This window comes from Hyla sarda, chromosome 4 (genome assembly GCF_029499605.1).
Source record: "Hyla sarda isolate aHylSar1 chromosome 4, aHylSar1.hap1, whole genome shotgun sequence".
In the NCBI taxonomy this organism is placed as follows: domain Eukaryota; kingdom Metazoa; phylum Chordata; class Amphibia; order Anura; family Hylidae; genus Hyla; species Hyla sarda.
In genome coordinates, this window is record NC_079192.1 from 65,051,701 (window position 1) to 65,071,508 (window position 19,808).

Below are 19,808 nucleotides of genomic sequence, written 5' to 3' on the forward strand. Positions count from 1 at the left end.
TCTTTGTTGTGATTCATAAAAAGGGGTCCCGATATGTGTGTTGCTCCTTACTGAAACTCATTGTTGGCATTGTTCTGTGGAGGTGAGAAAAGATTGTACAGACGGAGAAGTAATCAGTCATAAGTGTTCTGTACCTTCTATGATGTTTTGGCTATGTTCACACTCAGTTTTTGTGGAATCGTTTTGAGACCTCGAACATCTTTATATATAAAAAAAAATGTAAATAACAATCTGTCTTTCAATGTGATGATGTCTGTCAGGCATACAATTAAACTAAATCAGTCATCATTATCACCCGCACTAACCTGTCAGTACAATCTCCTTCACTAGAACTCTGTACCATATTATACTTTAAAGGGAACCAATCATCAGATTTTACCCTACATAAAGCATGGCAAAGCGTTATATAGGGTAAAATCTTTATTTTCGCCATCCCCGGGGGACGCTCCTGCCCCCAGGGATGGTGACGATATGAAGTTATAAATTAGTCACCGCCGTAAGTAGTCACCTGGGCGGGGAGCTCTTCTCATCTACTCCCGTTCTTCAGCCGGGAGCGACGCCCCCTCCGCTTGATTGATGGGCCGCGTCATTGTTCCGCTCACTGAACAGACGGAGCAGAGTGACGCGGCCCATCAATCAAGCGGAGGGGGCGTAGCTGCCGGCCGAAGAACGGGAGTAGATGAGAAGAGCTCCCCGCCCAGGTGACTATTTATGGCGGTGACTAGTTTATAACTTCATATCTTCACCATCCCTGGGGGCAGGAGCGTCCCCCGGGGATGGTGAGGACAACAATTTTACCCTATATAACGCTTTGCCAAGCATTATATAGGGTAAAATCTGATGATTGGTTCCCTTTAATACAAGAATATGGGTGCACTACTGTGGTAGATGTAAACAATGACATTGGCTATCCCTCAACACTGATGTTAAAATTGAGACATTCGCCAGTGTATCCTTATATGAAGGACACACCAGAGCCCGCACACCAACGCCAAGGTTTCTCAAATGGCGCGGGACCTAACGCTAACCTACCTGTGCTTGATAAGCAAAACAGGGGCCAGTGGGCAATTACGGCAGCATTAGGCCAACTTGCAGCCTCCTCCCAGTTCCCTCCAGTGTGGCTAAGCACACATACAATGGGAGGAGGGAGGCAGACTACAAGCCCCACCTAAGTTGGCTGGTATGTGTGCCGGCCTCACAGGTGCTACCTTAATGCTGCCTAAATAATGATCAAGGTGCATTACATATGGAGTTTACACACCTCCGAGTATAAGATTTAAACAACAACAAAAAACGTGGTCTCAAATGGCTGGAGGTGATCAACCTTGAATGCGGTTGTGCATTTATACTGGGGGAGCAGATCCTGCCCTTGTAGTCCGTTGCTAGGGGCGATCCCCAGCATCAAAATGCATACAATGGAGGATGCCTGCAGCGGACTACAAGTGCCACAATAGAATCCTACACCAGATAGACAGTGTGGATGTGTAACAATTAGAATAATACAATATAGAAATTTAGGTGCACTACTGTGGTAGATGTAAATTCCTGTATTGTATTATTCTAATTGTTACACATCCACACTGTCTATCTGGTGTAGGATTCTATTGTGGTACTTGTAGTCCGCTGCAGGCATCCTCCATTGTATGCATTTTGATGCTGGGGATCGTCCCTAGCAACGGACTACAAGGGCAGGATCTGCTCCCCCAGTATAAATGCACAACCGCATTTGGGGTTGATCACCTCCTGCCATTTGAGACCACGTCTTTGTTGTTGTTCCTTCCAGTACTTATAAGCTGCTGAATACTACAGAGGAAATTCTTTTCTTTATGGAAACTCGTTGCATCTTGGTTATTAAAGTCCATTTGTCTCCTCCCTACCGTGTCCTAGTCGGTCAGCACCGTATGAGACAGATTCCTTCATTGAAGCCAGTCCTTTCCATTTCACTTGTCATTTGTCAATAGGACATTTCTGATTTATGCAGAAGATTGAGGCTCCACAGAGGAATTCAAAGAGGAAGTTTTCCTTACTGAATTTCCTCAGCGGACCCTTAGGCTATGGTCACACAGCAGTATTTCTGCGCAGAGTTCCCCAGAAATATTCTGCTCGGAAATTCCATTGACTTTAATAGGATTCTGCTGCACTGTGCACACAGCAGAAGTCCCGATTCCAGTGTCCCCAGAAGCATTAAAGGGGTGGAAAACCTTTTTATTTTTTTTATTTTTAAATCAACTGGTGCCAGAAAGTTAAAAAGATTTGTAAATTAATTCAATAAAAAAAAATCTTAATCCTTCCTGTACTTTTTTAGGGGCTGTATACTGCAGAGGAAATGCTTTTCTTTTTGGATTTCTCTTCTGTCACGACCACAGTGCTCTCTGCTGTCCTTTTAAGGAACTGTCCAGAGCAGCATATGTTTGCTATGGGGATTTTCTCCTGCTCTTGACAGTTTCTAAAATGGACAGCAGAGGTCAGCAGAGAGCACTGTGCTCGTGACAGAAGAGAAATCCAAAAAGAAAAGCATTTCCTCTGTAGTATACAGCCCCTAAAAAGTACTGGAAGGATTAAGATTTTTTTAATAGAAGTGATTTACAAATCTGTTTAACTTTCTGGCACCAGTTGATTTAAAAAAAATAAATAAATAAATAAATTCCACGGGAGTACCCCTTCAAACTGTTTCAATGTTTCTGGGGATTCCGCTCGGAAATGCGTTACTGTCTATGAAGACGGCACACAACCGCTCCTAATGCTGCCGAATCAAGCAAATGTGTGGAATGTCCACCTGGGATTTCTGGGCAGATATTCTGCCGTGTGAACATGGCCTTATGGTTCTGGACACGTGTCTAACCCCCAAGGGGATTACTGCAGCTGTGGGAGCAGGACAGGGGGTGCGTAGAATTGTCAGAGATGGGGGGGGGCTGTATAATAGGCACCAGAATAGGACCCATATGAGGGACACTTGGGACAAGATCCCTGTAGGAAATTCTTTGTACATTATATAGTTGTCATAGCAACTGTACCACAAGGCTCTGTGTCAAATGGGGCAGGAGAATGACATTACAGAGATGTTAAAGCGCAACTGTCATGAAATTTTAGTGTAATAACCTGCACGCAGCCTTTGTACTGTGTGCAGGTGTTGTGTACAGCAATTTTACCTCATATTTGCAGGCTTTCGTGATGCTAAAAGGTGCTTTTAATCAAAGCCACTGACTGTCGGATAGGTGTGGTGCGAGGTACGCGATTCACCGCCACGCCCACCCACACGCCCACTTTGTATCTCAGTGCTGGGACCGCTGTGTGATTGACACACAGCTCCCAGCGCATGCGCCCTTCAACTAATGTAACGTGCGCGCTGCTGCGTGTCATCCAGCGTGTCATTGTCTCCCGCCGCCGTCCTCCTTAGTGCGCCTGCGCAGGGCTAGGTGCAGAGAGCCTGGGATCGAGCAATCGCTGGAGGAGCGAGCGCTTGCTGGATGACACACAGCAGCGCGCACTTTACATTAGTTGAAGGGCGCATGCGCTAGGAGCTGTGTGTCAATCACACAGCGGTCCCAGCACTGAGATACAAAGTGGGTGGGTGGGCGTGGCGGCGGCGGGGCATTGCGTACCTCGCACCACGCCCATCCGAACTCGGTGGCTTTGATTAAAAGCACTTTTTAGCGTCACGAAAACCTGCAAATATGAGGTAAAATGATTGCTGTACACAACACCTGCACACAGTACAAAGGCTGCGTGCAGGTTATTACACTAAAATTTCAAGACCGTTGCGCTTTAAGCCTCTGAAGAGAAAAGATCTTGAAAATGATGAGGCCAGGTTCACATCATGGCATATCTGTGCTCCGCCCCATTCATTTCAGTAGGCTGAGTGTAGTCAGCTAGTGACTACATTCGGGCCACGAGCCATTGAAATGAATGGTGCCAGTGTCTGTATCCATGTCAGACGCACAAATCATGGTGTGAAACCAGCCTAATGAAATGCACTTTTTGTCATACAGTGACTAAGCTTCATTTACATGAAACCAGAAAGCCCCTTTTATGATGATCTTATTCACACGCTTACTATGATACAGTCCTCATACATTCATTTCTCCAATCTAGGCCCAACTTTCCAGGGTCAAGGGGGATATCCTGAAGGTGGCTTCCCATCCTCTAACCCCGGCACACCCACCATGAATGACTTCACCCCCAATGGTCCGCCGCCCATCTCCTATCAATCTGACATTCCGAACTCCATGATGAACCAGGAAAAGAGCGGAGCTCCTCCCTTATCTGGGCAGGTGAGGAAAAAGCATTGTGGAAATTCACTTTTGGTTGTTGCGAGAGCTGCAGACATGACATTTATGAAAGTAGACAAAAGGGAATCCTTTACAGTAGTGGTCTTCAACCTGCGGACCTCTAGATGTTGCAAAACTACAACTCCCAGCATGCCCGGACAGCCAAAGGCTGTCCGGGCATGCTGGGAGTTGTAGATTAGCAACATCTGGAGGTCTGCAGGTTGAAGACCACTACTTTACAGGGACACACACACACACACACACACACACACACATGCAGCTTGATGGGAGCATATTTTAAAGGGGTTATCCAGGAAAAACTTTTATATATATATATATATATATATATATATTTATATATATATATATATATATATAATTATATATATTATATTATATATTATATATTATATATACCGTATATACTCGAGTATAAGCCGACCCGAGTATAAGCCGAGACCCCTAATTTCAACCCAAAATCCCAGGAAAAGTTATTGACTCGAGTATAAGCCTAGGGTGGGAAATACCTCATCCCCCCCTGTCATCATCCAGACCCGTCATTAACATCCTCATCATCATCCCCTTGTCATCATCCCACACATCCCCCCTTCATCATCCCCTTATCATCCCACACATCCCCCCTTCATCATCCCCTTATCATCCCACACATCCCCCCTTCATCATCCCCTTGTCATCATCCCACACATCCCCCTTCATCATCCCCTTATCATCCCACACATCCCCCCTTCATCATCCCCTTATCATCCCGCACATCCCCCCCTTCATCATCCCCTTATCATCCCACACCCCCCCCCTTCATCATCCCCACCCCCCTTCATCATCCCCACACACCCCCCTTCATCATCCTCTTCTCATCATTCGCCCTCAGTGGTCTTCAACCTGCGGACCTCCAGAGGTTTCAAAACTACAACTCCCGGCAAGCCCGGGCAGCCATCGGCTGTCCGGGCTTGCTGGGAGTTGTAGTTTTGAAACCTCCGGAGGTCCGCAGGTTGAAGACCACTGCGGCCTTCAACATCATCCAGCCCCCCTCTCACCCCCTCTAGTTCTGAGTACTCACCTCCGCTCGGCGCTGGTCCGGTCCTGCAGGGCTGTCCGGTGAGGAGGTGGTCCGGTGAGGAGGTGGTCCGGGCTGCTATCTTCACCGGGGGCGCCTCTTCTCCGCGCTTCCGGCCCGGAATAGAGGCGTTGCCATAACAATGACGCAGAAGTACGTTGGCAATGAACGCACCTCTGCGTCGTTGTCACGGCAACGTGACTATTCTGAGGCCGGGCCCGAAGCGCTTAGAAGAGGCCCCCCCGGTGAAGATAGCAGCCCGGAACCAGTATCCCACCGGACCACCTCCTCACCGGACAGTCCTGCAGAACCGGACCAGCGCCGAGCGGAGGTGAGTACTCAGAACTAAAGGGGGTGAGAGGGGGCTGGATGATGTTGAAGGCCGCAGTGGTCTTCAACCTGCGGACCTCTGGAGGTTTCAAAACTACAACTCCCAGCAAGCCCGGGCTTGCTGGGAGTTGTAGTTTTGAAACCTCTGGAGGTCCGCAGGTTGAAGACCACTGCGGGTGGGGGAGTTCACTCGAGTATAAGCCGAGGGGGGTGTTTTCAGCACGAAAAATCGTGCTGAAAAACTCGGCCTATACTCGAGTATATACGATATATATATATATATATATATATATATATATATATATATATATATATATATATATATATATATATATATATATATATATATATATATATATATATATATATATATATATATATATCTATCTATATCTTCTATTAAAAAATCTTAATCCTTTCAGTACTAATGAGCTGCTGAAGTTGAGTTGTTATTTTCTGTCTAAGTGCTCTCTGATGACACCTGTCTTGGGAACCGCCCAGTTTAGAAGCAAATCCCCATAGCAAACCTTTTCTACTCTTCTAATCTGTGCAGTTCCCGAGACAAGCAGAGATGTCAGTAGAGAGCACTGTTGCCAGACAGAAAACAACAACTCAACTTCAGCAGCTGATAATTATTGAAAGGACTAAGATTTTTTAATAGAAGTAATTTACAAATCTGTTTAACTTTCTGGAGCCAGTTGATATTATAAAAAAAAATATTTTTGTCCTGGAATACCCCTTTAACCATTGCAGACGTCATGGGTGCCATTGCTGGGCTTCCCTCTGTTGACAGTGGTCTATAAATTGTGGACCTTCAGATGTTGCATAACTACAACTTCCAGCATGCCTGGACAGTTGTTGGCTATCCGGGTATACTGGAAGTTGCTGTTTTGCAACGTCTGGAGGTCCACAGTCTGGAGACCACTATTCTAAGACCTCTTTGCATGCGAAAGGCATTTCTACTAGAACAATAGGTAACCAATGCACATAAGACAATGCATTGATTTGACTCCCATCAGACTCCCAAAGTAGACATAATGTCACACCAAACTCCAAAAATGGGTTGGACAAAATTGTCACCCTTTCAAAATTGTGGAAAAATAAGATTGTTTCAAGCATGTGATGCTCCTTTAAACTCACCTGGGGCAAGTAACAGGTGTGGGCAATATAAAAATCACACCTGAAAGCAGATAAAAATGAGAGAAGTTCACTTAGTCTTTGCATTGTGTGTCTGTGTGTGCGCCACACTAAGGATGGACAACAGAAAGAGGAGAAGAGAACTGTCTGAGGACTTGAGAACCAAAATTGTGGAACAATATCAACAATCTCAAGGTTACAAGTCCATCTCCAGAGATCTAGATTTGCCTTTGTCCACAGTGCGCAACATTATCAAGAAGTTTACAACCCATGGCACTGTAGCTAATCTCCCTGGGCGTGGACGGAAGAGAAAAATTGATGAAAGGTGTCAATGCAGGATAGTCCTGATGGTGGATAAGCAGCCCCAAACAAGTTCCAAAGAAATTCAAGCTGTCCTGCGGGCTCAGGGAGCATCAGTGTCAGCGCTAAATATCCGTTGACATTTAAATGAAATTAAACGCTATGGCAGGAGACCCAGGAGGACCCCACTGCTGACACAGAGACATAAAAAAGCAAGACTACAATTTGCCAAAATGAACTTGAGTAATCCAAAATCCTTCTGGGAAAATGTCTTGTGGACAGATGAGACCAAGATAGAGCTTTTTGGTAAAGCACATCATTCTACTGTTTACCAAAAATGGAATGAGGCCTACAAAGAAAAGAACACAGTACCTACAATGAAATATGGTGGAGGTTCAATGATGATTTGCTGCCTCTGGCACTGGGTGTCTTGAATGTGTACAAGGCATCATGAAATCTGAGGATTACCAAAGGATTTTGGGTCACACTGTACAGCCCAGTGTCAGAAAGCTGTGTTTGCGTCTGAGATCTTGGGTCTTCCAGCAGGACAATGACCCCAAACATACGTCAAAAAGCACTCAGAAATGGATGGTAACAAAGAGCTGTAGAGTTCTGAAGTGGCAGCAATGAGTCCAGATCTAAATCCCATTTAACATCTGTGGAGAGTTCTTAATGTGTGTGAAATATATATTACAGTGATGGAGAACCTATGGCACGTGTGGTACGCCGAGCCCCCTCTCTGGGCACGCAGCAATAGTTCGACATTAGACCCGTACAGACTTGCGACCACTCCTCCCCCCCCCCCCAGCTCTCTGAAGGTTTCCGAAGCTAGAGCTGGGGGAGCAAAGGCAGAGCCGGGGACGCAGGTCTGCATGGGAGAAAGAAGCCACGCCCCCTCATCTCCCCCTCCCGGAGGACGCTGAAGGAAGAGCAGGGGAGAGAGGACGTACACTGCTTCTCATCTCCCCTGCCTAATGATTTCTATGTGTGAAGGGGGACACACTGCACGGGCTGGGGATAGGGGGGGGGGGGATCACAGACTGGGGATGATTTCTATTTGACGGCACTTTGAGGGGAAAAAAGTTGGCGTGCATTACGGTTTGGGCACTCAGGCTCAAAAAGGTTCGCCATCACTGATATATTATAATATATATTTATGTATAATATAATTTTATATATTTTAGAGACCTGTTGAAAATGTTGATTTGTCAAGCGTGTGGCTAAGCTATGGGACTATGAGGGTTTTAGGAGACCGTCTTGGTCATGTAGTTTAGAACCAGGAGAGAATGACCTTAGCGCTCACTGCTCCTGGCTCCTTCTAGTGATTGGTCAAGATCTTTTGTCTCTACAACTTGGCAAAAGTTTTTCTTGTACACATTTACTGAAGATCATGATAAATGAAAACCAAAGCAGTTCCTTTTGGCGTTTTTACCTAATGAGATATTTACATTATATTGTATCCCGATTATAAAGCCCTATATTACTGAGTATTGATTCTATTTTCTAGGTACCTCCTTCAGGGCGGATAGAAGCCTCACACAATCCCTCCCAGTCCCTTCATACCTCCAGCCTCAACAATCAATCACCGCAGCAGCAGCTTCACCATCGGAATCAGCAGCGGCAAGCCATGGCTCAGCCTGGGAGCGATCTGGCGTTTAACCCTTCAGTGGGGCTCTCAGCAGGCGATGTGACAGAACCCTCTCTTGATGTAAGATTACTATTATTTATTTTATTTTTTTCACACGTTTTTTTTTTTTTCTTATCATTGCTTTACCTGTATTCTAACATATTCCTATCATCTCTACTTTCCAGCTTCTCCCTGAACTGACTAATCCAGATGAGTTGCTCTCATACCTTGGCCCCCCGGACCTTCCAAGCAGCGGAAATGATGATCTTCTGTCCTTGTTCGAGAATAACTAACTGATTCAAGATTTTATTGTCAATGGTTTTTATTCAATTTTTTTTTTTTTTCCATGCCCAAGTTTTAAACAACACCGATGCTGGGGGTAGTGCTGAGCACAGGACTTGATCTGGATACAGACAATTCACCATCACAGATGAATACAGACTCTTCAGATCATTGCACTATTGTTAAACCTGCAGCGCTGCTCCGGAAGCTTTACAGAGACTCTCTGCAGAAAACCATTTGTTACTCTGTGAATAGAAATCATTGACTGTGTTAAAAAGATGTATCTGCAGATTTCCATTTCAAAGAAACCAGCAATGTTCCTCTTGTTCCTAATGCCGGTGCCACATCCATGTCGGCTTTGTCCGCTGACTTGTGTATATGCCCAGATTTCCTTTTTTTAATTTGCCACCAAGCACCAGCCTGAGAAGTAAAACAAGAGTTTTTGCCGCAGGGCCGGTAGCCCATTTTATTTGATGTGGACCCCAATGCGCGGGAGACAGAAGCTAAGAGCACAACGCAGGTGTGTGTACAAGTATACACACTTTTATTTTTTTTGTAATGTACAAATACATACGTTGTGTGTGTGTATATACATGTATAATATTGCTGGTCCATTAGTCATAACTCATTCCTTTTGTGGGGTGGGAGGGTGGTTTGGTTATAATGGACACTAAGATCCTGGTGTCACACTTCATTATATTTCCTACAATCTCAGCCGTAGTCTGAGGTGACTTTGCTACATATAATCTATATAATTATACAGGAAGTTACCCCTGTAGTAATGTGTCCTTGTCGTTGTATGTTATTTCCAATATTAAAGCTTTGATAGCCCGGGCAGTACCACCCACTGTACATGCAATAAAACAAGGGCCTGCAGCCTTGCCACATCTGCATTATTCGCTCTGCAGCAGAGCGGAAATCTGTGTACAGTATATAAATATATATTTATATATATGTTTTGTGTGATTAATATCACAAGACCGAGAGAAGGTTGCAGCACGTTGCATAAACTTCTATAGTTTACCTGTTGCCTGCACAGCTGGGGGGGGGGGCATAGTCGCTTGGGTGACTTTATGCACTTCCTTGCGTGTGATTGACTTTAGATCTCAGTGGATTATCGGCCTTCTCAGGATCTGAAGGGATGGATTGTTCATGCAACCTGACGTAGCGGAGGAAACTGCTGCCCGCCCTTCTTGCCCAACGGGGCACGAGTGCACTGCAGACCAATGGGCGGTGATTTGCATCGACCATCTACAATGCTGCAGAGACCCACACCCGATCAGCCATAGTTATGTTTTTATTTATTGTTTTAGTTTATTTCTGAATTTAAAAAAAATAAATAAATAAAAATCTTGCAAATTGTCTTTTAAATAAGCCATGAAGGAGTGCGAGCGAGGGCCGGCAGCATTAAAGCAAAAAAAAAAAGGGACCAGCGGTTTTAAATAAAGTCCGCAGCCTTGCTCCTCAGCGACTGAAGTACAGATTTATTGCAAAGCCAAAAAATATGATGAATTCTTTCCAGACACAGGCAGACAGGCCGGGGATATATCATGCTGGTGAGTGTGGTTAAATGTCGGGGTTTTATTTAAATATCTAGGGTTTGTGCTATGTGCTGGAAAAATGTGCGTTTTGCATAAATAAAAAAAAATATATATATCTCTATATATTAAAATAGTGGTCTTGTGTGGTTGGTGTGTGAATTATCTATAAGTTATGGACAATGAATGGCCACATCCAAGCCAAAGAGGCTCTTGTGGACGTAAAGAGCTCATGGATGAAAGGGTCAGAGGACACTAATTAATTTAATAAACAGTCAAGGAAATTGGTGGTGAATACAACAATGGTGGTGGCCAAACTAATGGTTCAGAGGGCACAACACATCACTCCTCATAGATTGGCTATAATGGCAAATGACCAGTTCCAGTGCCATTGGTGTCTAAGGGGGAAACAGACTATACTCCAATAAGCTCAAAAATTGTATCCCAAAATCTCATAAGAAGGTCCAAATTTGGCTCAAGCATCATGAATCGCTGAACCCTCTGTCAGGTGTCAACAGTTCAGGCTGGTGGAGGCGGTGTGATGGTGCGGGGAATGTTCTCTTGGCACATACTGGGTCTTTTCAATACCTGTGGATGGGCGTTTGGACAGTAGGGCTTAAAGGGGTACTCTGGCCCTAAGACATCATATCCCCTATCCAAAGGATAGGGGATAAGATGTCTGACCGCGGGGGTCCTGCCGGTGGGGACCCCCGCAATCTTGCATTCGGCACCCACCTCTTAGAGCTGCGCGGTGTGCAGCTCAAAGAGGTGGGTGCCGAATGAAAGATTGTGGGGGACCCCTGCGGTCAGACATCTTATCCCCTATCCTTTGGATAGGGGATAAGATGTCTTAGGGCCGTAGTACCCCTTTAACTAAGCATTATGGCTGACTACTACTTTTCAAATGTGTCCAGACTGAGTTTTCAAATAACTAAAAAAATAAAAAGCCTCTATTTACCTCCCATAATTCCCCTGGTATCGGCGCCTGGTCTTCGCAGCACTTCACTTTCCAGAGCCACAGATGGCACATCACTGGCTGGCCAATCACTGACTGAGGCAGAACAGTGCTGCTGCCAATGATTGGCTTAGTGGTGATGTGATGTACTGTCTGTAGCTCCAGCAAGTGAAGTGTGGCAGAGACTGGGTGCTAATACCGGAGGCTGCAGGAGGATCGAGAAAGGTAAGTAGAGGCTTTTTTTAAATTATTATTATTTTTTTGTATATCTGAAAATACTCAGCCTGGGCACATTAATTAAAGGGGTTATCAGGCTAAGTAAAACTTTTAATTAGGGATGTACCGATACTTTAATTCTAGTACTCGCCGATACCAAGTACGAGTACTTTTATTTTAAAGGGAATCTGACACCAGGGTTACAAGGTCTCTGGCGCTGCTTATTGTGTTGATTATATGGGTCCTTGTTGTGCACAATGGAGGCGGCTGCTGTAATATGAGCCAAGATTTCTCTCTTCTCCATTGGGCAGAACAAAAAATTTGCTTTATGGGCGAGACCGATGACCACATGGTGAGTAGCGGTAGAAACCAGGTCACCTGCCCTACCTACATATAAATTCAAGTTAGTGCAGGTGACTCTGCTGTAAGATTGTCTTTAATAGTAGGTAGTATCCCCTTGCAGACATTAGTAGCAGCCCCCCTGTAGACCGCAGCCCCCACCCTTGTAGACAGCTAACCTGCGGCTGTCCTATTGCGGCTGCTGCTGCCCTGTCCTCCCGTCTGCATAATGGCGTTCTATGGAGGAGCATGTGACATACACGTCACTCCGCTTCCTCCGTAGCGTTACGCTGGGCGCAGTGGAGGAGGTGAAGTGACCTGTGTGTCACATGCTCCTCCATGGAACGCCATTATGCGGACAGGAGAAAGGGGCAGCGGAGCGGCAGCAGGTATCGGATTTGGTATCGGGGCATTGAACGAGTCCCCGATACCAGGGAAATTACTAGTATCTGTATTGGGACATCCCTACTTTTAATTCCAGGTAACCACAAAGTTTCAGGATGCAGTCCTCATTGTCTTGACTGCAGGGGGCTGCTACCTTCTCTAGGGCTGTTCTAACTCCCCATCCCCCCCCCCCCCCCCCCCCCCCCCCCAATGCTGGTTTCTTCTCCTATAGCCACTAAGGAATCCCTTGGGCTGACAGATGGTGAATGTGACAAGTATGAATCCCCCCCCAGGGGAGCTGCAGTATATTTTTAGGGTATACTAATCTCCCTTTACACTGATATGCAACCTGTGTGATCTGCTCTCCCTGCAGACTTTGATGCACAAGGTTCAAAACTACGGGGTGGGCCATTTATATGGATACACCTTAATAAAATGGGAATGGTTGGTGATGTGGCACATTAGTATATGTGAGGGTTGAAACTTTAAGATGGGTGGCGACTATGGTGGCAATTTTGAATCCAACTTTTGTTTTTTCAATAGGAAGAAGGTCGTGTGACACATCAAACTTATTGGGAATTTCACAAGAAAAACGATGTGCTTGGTTTTAACATAACTTTATTCTTTCATGAGTTATTTACAAGTTTCTGACCACTTATAAAATGTTTTCAATGTGCTGCCCATTGTGTTGGATTGTCAATGCAACCATCTTCTCCCACTCTTCACACACTGATAGCACAGGCTTCCAGTATCCGTAGTTTCAGGTGCTGCACATCTCGTATCTTCACAGCATAGACAATTGCCTTCAGATGACCCCAAAGATAAAAGTCTAAGGGGGTCAGATCGGGAGACCTTGGGGGCCATTCAACTGGCCCACAATGACCAATCCACTTTCCAGGAAACTGTTCATCTAGGAATGCTTGGACCTGACACCCATAATGGGGTGGTGCACCATCTTGCTGGAAAAACTCAGGGAACGTGCCAGCTTCAGTGCATAAAGAGGGAAACACATCATCATGTAGTAATTTCACATATCCAGTGGCCTTGAGGTTTCCATTGATGAAAAATGGCCCCACTATCTTTGTACCCCATATACCACACCATACCATCAATTTTTGTGTTCTTGGAGGGATCTATCCAATGTGGGTTAGTGTCAGACCAATAGCGGTGGTTTTGTTTGTTAACTTCACCATGAACAAAATCTTCTGCGTAAACTGAGGTTCCTGTTCTAATTTTTGTTTTGCCCATTCTGCAAATTCAGTGTGACGATCTGGGTCATCCTCGTTGAGATGCTGGAGTTTGTAAGGGTGCCATTTTGTGAGTAGCTAATATCCGCCGAAGGGATGTTGGACTAATGCCACTCTTCATAGTCATGCGGCGAGTGTTACGCGGTGGGCTCTTGCTGAATGAAGCTAGGACAGCCACTGATGTTTCTTCATTAGTGACAGATTTCATGCGTCCACATTTTGGCAAATCCAACACTGAACCAGTTTCACAAAACTTAGCAAGCAGTTTGCTAACAGTAGCATGGGGGATGGGTTGTCTCGTATGGGTGTCTTGCATTGAAATCTGCTGCCCTGACCCAGTTACCGCGTTCACCAGACATCAACACAATTTCTATCCGCCCCTCACATGTTAACCTTGATGACATGTCAATGGCTGTAAACAAAGAGAAACTTGTAAATAACTCATGAAAGAATAAAGTTACGTTAAAACCAAGCACATCATTGTTTTTCTTGTGAAATTCTCAATAAGTTTGATGTGTCACATGACCCTCTTCCTATTGAAAAAATAGAAGTTGGATTCAAAATGGCCGACTTCAAAATGGTCACCACCCATCTTGAAAAGTTTCCCCCCTCACATATACTAATGTGCCACAAACAGGAAGTTAATATCACCAACCATTCCCATTTTATTAAGGTGTATCCATATAAATGGCCCACCCTGTACATGTGCAACTTCCTTCTCCCTGCTAGTATTGTATATTTTCTAATAGGAGAGCAGAGACAGACTGATTAATAATGAATTATTATTATCATTATAGATCTGACAGCACATTGCTCCTGGCTAGGACTTACATAGACTCTATAGCAGGAAAAGGGTAGGACATTTTTTATGAAGATTGTTTAAGAATTTGAGCGATAAAATAATAAAACATTATAATGAGGACTGTCTGCTTGGTGCAGGGACTCTGCTGCACTGGGGATTTTCGGCTTGTTCATTAATACAAATAGACTCGTAGATGACAGAGGCCTTCATGGTGCATCCAAGTCCATATAGGGCCAAGGCTGCGGCAGAGTTTTTTTTTTTTTGTCTTTGTTTACATAAATCTGTCAGGGATAAAAACGGAATCCACTTACTGCCAACACTTCTGCTGCTGCCGGTCTTAGGATGGTTTTGTGCAGTAAATGATGGAGAATGTAGTGGGCACCATTGAATGTGCTAAGTTTAACCGGAGGCTCTGACTAATTGCTATAAAGCTTAACGCCATTACATAAGATCAGCTGAAGAGTTGTGTGTATGGCCGGCTATCCTCCCGCATTTAATTTACCTAAGGCAGTGTTTCCCAACCAGGGGGCCTCCAGCTATTGCAGAACTACAACTCTCAAGCATGCTGGGGTAGTTTTGCAACAGCTGGAGGAACTTTGGTTGTGAAACACTGATCTAAGTGCTGATGCTGTTCCACCATACACAGTATTTACGAATAATGGCTGTGGTATGTTTTTTTTTTTTTTTTTTTTTTTTTTTTACTCCTGTTTTTCATGGTGGCTTTTTAACTCACTGCACCAAATTTACAAAAAAAAAAGGCGCAAGTCGGGCTATAAATTTGGTGCAATTTCAAAAATGTGAATTTACCCACCTTAGGCTAAGTTTCTACTTTTTTTTCTTAAATTCTGCCGCATGGCGTTTTTTTTTTGCCGAAAAATGCTGCGGCCAGATGTTAGCTGTAAATCAAAAAGAAATCGCAAAAATTCTTATTCCACTTGGCATTTTTCACTTTGGTGGGTTTTTTAAAAATCCTTTTGGTGTTTTTTTCACTTTTTTTTGGCGGTTTTCAGCTCCATGGCGGTTTTCCAAAATCGCAGCATGTTGAGCCACTGGCGATTTTTTTGTCAAATTCATGGTGTTTTTCCCCCATATAAGTCTATGAGAGTGAAAGAAACGCCAAGAAAAACGATATGTGGGTTTTAACTTTGGCGTTTTTGCAGGCGATTTTTATTCTTTTTTGGACTTAAGCGATCCAAAAAAGTGATGGAGATACCTTTTTAATAAAATTTCGCAGGGAACCATTAACAAAAAAAAATAAAAAATAAAAAAGATACAGTAGTGAAGGAAAAAATTGTATCTAACGAAATGTATCTTTTTTATTACAAAATTTTTATAATTTTTTTTTAAACAGGGATCAATTTATGTGGGCGGGCAGGGACCTAAAAATGTAGCCGGCAATAATAAAAATGTAGTGTGTGTGTGTTTTTCACTTTTTTTTTTTTTTTTTTTTTTTTTTTTTTAGATAGTACTACTACTCCGAGCATTTAACACACTGTTCCATGATGGGAGTAGTAGTACCTAAACTAAATGACAGATCGCCCATTGCGATCCTTCATATTTCCCGCAGAGCTGTGATTGGCCAGATGGTTCCAGCCAATCACAGCTCTCTGTGGAAAATAGGAATATGTGTATATATACGTCAGTGCAGGGGACCATAGAAGAGTGGCCGGCCGCATGTTATACATTATACAGGAGGATCACAGCGGGTGTCAGGAGTGACATCAACTGTGATCTTTCCTTAACTGCAGGTACTACAGCTCCCAACATGGAGCACACTCTACTCTATGCTGGGAGCTGTAGTACCTGCATTCATAGACAGATCGCAACAGGTGTCAGAAGTTACACTCGCTGCGATCTGTCTATTAATGCAGGTACTACATTGGAGTATGCTCCATGTTGGGAGTAGTAGTACCTGCAGGTAAGAACAGATCACAGCGGGTATCATTACTGACAACCGATGCGATCGTCCTGTCTGTAGCAGAGATGCAGAGCGGCTCTATACAGCGCTCACATCTCCGCACTATACTCCGACCAGTGATATGAATAGAACCTCACTCATTCCTATTCCCCGCATAGCTGTGATTGGCTGCAACCATCCGGCCAATCACCACTCTGGGTGGAAAATATGAATGAGTGATGTTCTATTTACTTCACTGGCTGGAGTATAGTGCAGAGATGTGAGCGCTGTATAGAGCCGCTCCGCATCTCTGCTATATTATGGACATCGATCACAACCGGGACGATATGTCTATTAGTACAGGTACTACCACTCCCATCATGGAACAGTGCTGGGAGTAGTAGTATTACCTAAAAAATTTAAAAAATAGAGAAAAAAAAGTCAAACACACACTTTATTAAAAATTTATTTAAATTTTTTTTTTTTTAAAGTATATTTCGTTAAATAAGTTTTTTTCCATCACTACTGCATCTTTTTTTTATTAATTTTTTCGGTACCCAACAAATTTTGGGTACCAAAAAAAAAAAAAAAAAACGGCAAAGGTGCCATAAATTCCTGACCACTGCAAAAACTCTCTACTCAATGCGATCAGGCCTAGACTATAAGGCAGTGATCACCCACTTTGTAGTAAGCATAAGAATGCTGCAAAATGACAATGGGGGAGATTTACGATCATGGTCTATTCGCTGCAATACTATAGATGAAAATAGTAAATTTTGCTAATGGACATTATGGTCTATTCTACAGAAAAATTGCGTAAAAGTCTCACAGCCTGAGACAAATAGATCAAAAAAGTCTCATAAAAGTTGCAGAGCCCGAGACAAATCTATAAAGTCGCACTATTATTTTAAAGGACTTCCCATCACACAGAAAGTAGACTATAAAGCGAACATCTCGTATGTCTTCTGTGAGGTGCCGGCTGGTTACACTTGGTGTCGTACTTCTGATATTTGTACAATAAACCTCTCCAAACCAGCATTTCTCTATCTATTCTTTAATGTTTATAATTTTTTATAATAATTTTTTTTTTTTAAAGCATTCTAAGTTAGCCCTCAACTTTGTTAGTCTAAGTTCAAATCGTAGGCTAGGTTCACGCAATGGAAATTAAATTCCGGTTAGGAAATTGGGACGGAAATTCCGTTGCAGCAGAGTCATGTTTAATCCAATGTGACTCTACTGCTCAGTGCACACGGTGGAATTTACGTCAGATCTTTGCTGAATGGAAATTCCTTTGTCCGTGTCCGCACAGAATGAACGCGGTCATTCTTTGTGCGGAAGCCTCACGGAATGCATAACTGTCTATGAGACAGCGCAATCCTGTGCAGTCCAAGCGCCGAAAGATTCTCCCAGTGCACGCACTGTATGGAACGTGCGCTTAGAGATTCTCCATGTGAACATTCTGTCGGGAGAACATAGCCTTAGGGTACGTTCCCACGCGCGGATTTACAGCGTATTTTATGCAGCAAATCCGCTGGTGAAGGCCCGCTCTATGCTGGCTTTACATGTGCCTGCGTATTGCCGCTACGAGCAGACACACTGCGATGTGCGAGACGCAGTATACTCACACATCGCGGGAGCTCTCTGCCTAGCTAAGAGCAGGGAGAGTGGCCGCGCACATCGCTGCACTGTCTGCTGATAGCAGCGTATTGCCGCTATGAGCAGGCACATGTAGAGCCAGCATAGAGCGGGGCCTTCACCAGCGGATCCGCGCGTGTGAACGTACCCTTCAATTTTTTGCAGGTCTCAACACAATTTAAAAAAATTAAAGAAGGAATCAGATTGGTTGCCATGGGAAACTGCACCATGCTTCCACTACACGTGTTTTCAGAATTCTCCAGAGAGATAAATTCATATGCTTTCTTCGAATCAGCTGCAAAAGTGAAATTGGACATCTATAAGGATAATAAAAATGACCAGAAAATTAAAACAAAATTAGGGACATTGGGGGAGATTTATCAAAACCTGTGCAGAGGAAGAGTGGTGCAGTTGCCCATAGCAACCAATCAGATCGCTTCTTTCATTTTCCACAGGCCTCTTTAGAGGCCTGTGGAAAATGAAAGAAGCAATCTGATTGGTTGCTATGGGCAACTGCACCACTCTTCCTCTGCACAGGTTTTGATAAATCTCCCCCATTGGGATTAAACTATATTATTTTAGAATTCTATATATTATTAGATTACGATTACCCTTCAGATTCAAGCTAAAATGTAATTTGAAACATAAACTGCACTGTGTTGCATGGTACATCCCAAAAAAATTGATAAAAGGCTTCCCACTATTTAGATTGGATTTCCGCCAGGTCTGGCATGGTCTGACATTTTGGAGTATTTTCCATTGATGAGACTTTGAGTTGATAAATTCCTGACCACTGCATTGTATCCTCTATTGTAGACCACTATACTATTTCTGCGGAGAAGGCTCTAAAGCAAAAGTCTCATAAAAGTCTCAACTAAATAGACTGAGACTTTCTGAGAGACAAATATAGACCGTGTAAACTGGTCTAAACTGTTTGATAAATCTCCCCCAATGTAAGTAAGGGTGCTTTCACACAACGTTTTGTACTTACGGTTCCCGTATACGGCTGGGAGGAGGGGGGGGGGGCTTAATCGCGGTGCCCGCACTCAGCCGTATTCGGGAACTGTATTTAATGCATGTCTATGAGCCGACTGGAGTGAACCGCAGCCTCCGGTCGGCTGCGTTTTAGGCCGTATGCGGTTTCCCGACCGCAGGCAAAAACGTGGTCAACCGCATTTTTGCCTACGGTCGGGAAACCGCATACGGCCGAAAACGCAGCCGACCGGAGGCTGCGTTTGACTCCGGTCGGCTCATAGACATGCATTAAATACGGTTCCCGAATACGGCTGAATGTGGGCGCCGCGATTAAGCCACGCCCCCCCTCCTCCCAGCCGTATTCGGGAACCGTAAGTACAAAACGTGGTGTGAAAGCACCCTAAGTCACTGTGGAAATGGAAACTACTGGGCACAGTCCAAACTCTTAAATGGGTACTCCGGCGCTAAGACATCTTATCCCCTATCCAAAGGATAGGGGATAAGATGCCTTATCGCAGGGGTCCCGCCGCTGGAGACCCCCGTGATCTTGCACGCAGCACCTCGTTAGAATCAGTCCCCGAAGCATGTTCACTCCGGGTCTGATTACTGGCGATCACGGGGGCCAGAGCATTGTGACGTCTCGCTCCGCCCCCTCAATGCAAGCCTATGGGAGGGGGCGTGACAGCGTCACGCCCCCTCCCATAGGCTTGCATTGAGGGGGCGGAGCGGGATGTCACATGGGGCGGGGCCGTGACGTCACAATGCCCCGGCCCCCGTGATTGCCAGTAATCAGACCCGGAG

The 19,808-nt window shown here is 44.5% G+C and overlaps 1 protein-coding gene across 3 annotated transcripts in view; it reads left to right on the top strand.

The window, feature by feature from the left end:
* The window catches only part of ZMIZ2 (zinc finger MIZ-type containing 2), an 88,901-nt gene extending 78,532 nt beyond the window's left edge, over window positions 1-10,369 (top strand). For all 3 annotated transcript variants that reach the window (XM_056571243.1, XM_056571245.1, XM_056571244.1), the window contains exons 17-19: window positions 4,093-4,271; window positions 8,618-8,818; window positions 8,923-10,369. In XM_056571243.1, coding sequence (XP_056427218.1) covers window positions 4,093-4,271; window positions 8,618-8,818; window positions 8,923-9,030 — 488 coding nt within the window. In that variant the 3' untranslated portion in view covers window positions 9,031-10,369. The remainder of the gene's footprint in view (window positions 1-4,092; window positions 4,272-8,617; window positions 8,819-8,922) is intronic.
* The last annotated feature ends 9,439 nt before the right edge of the window (window positions 10,370-19,808 follow it).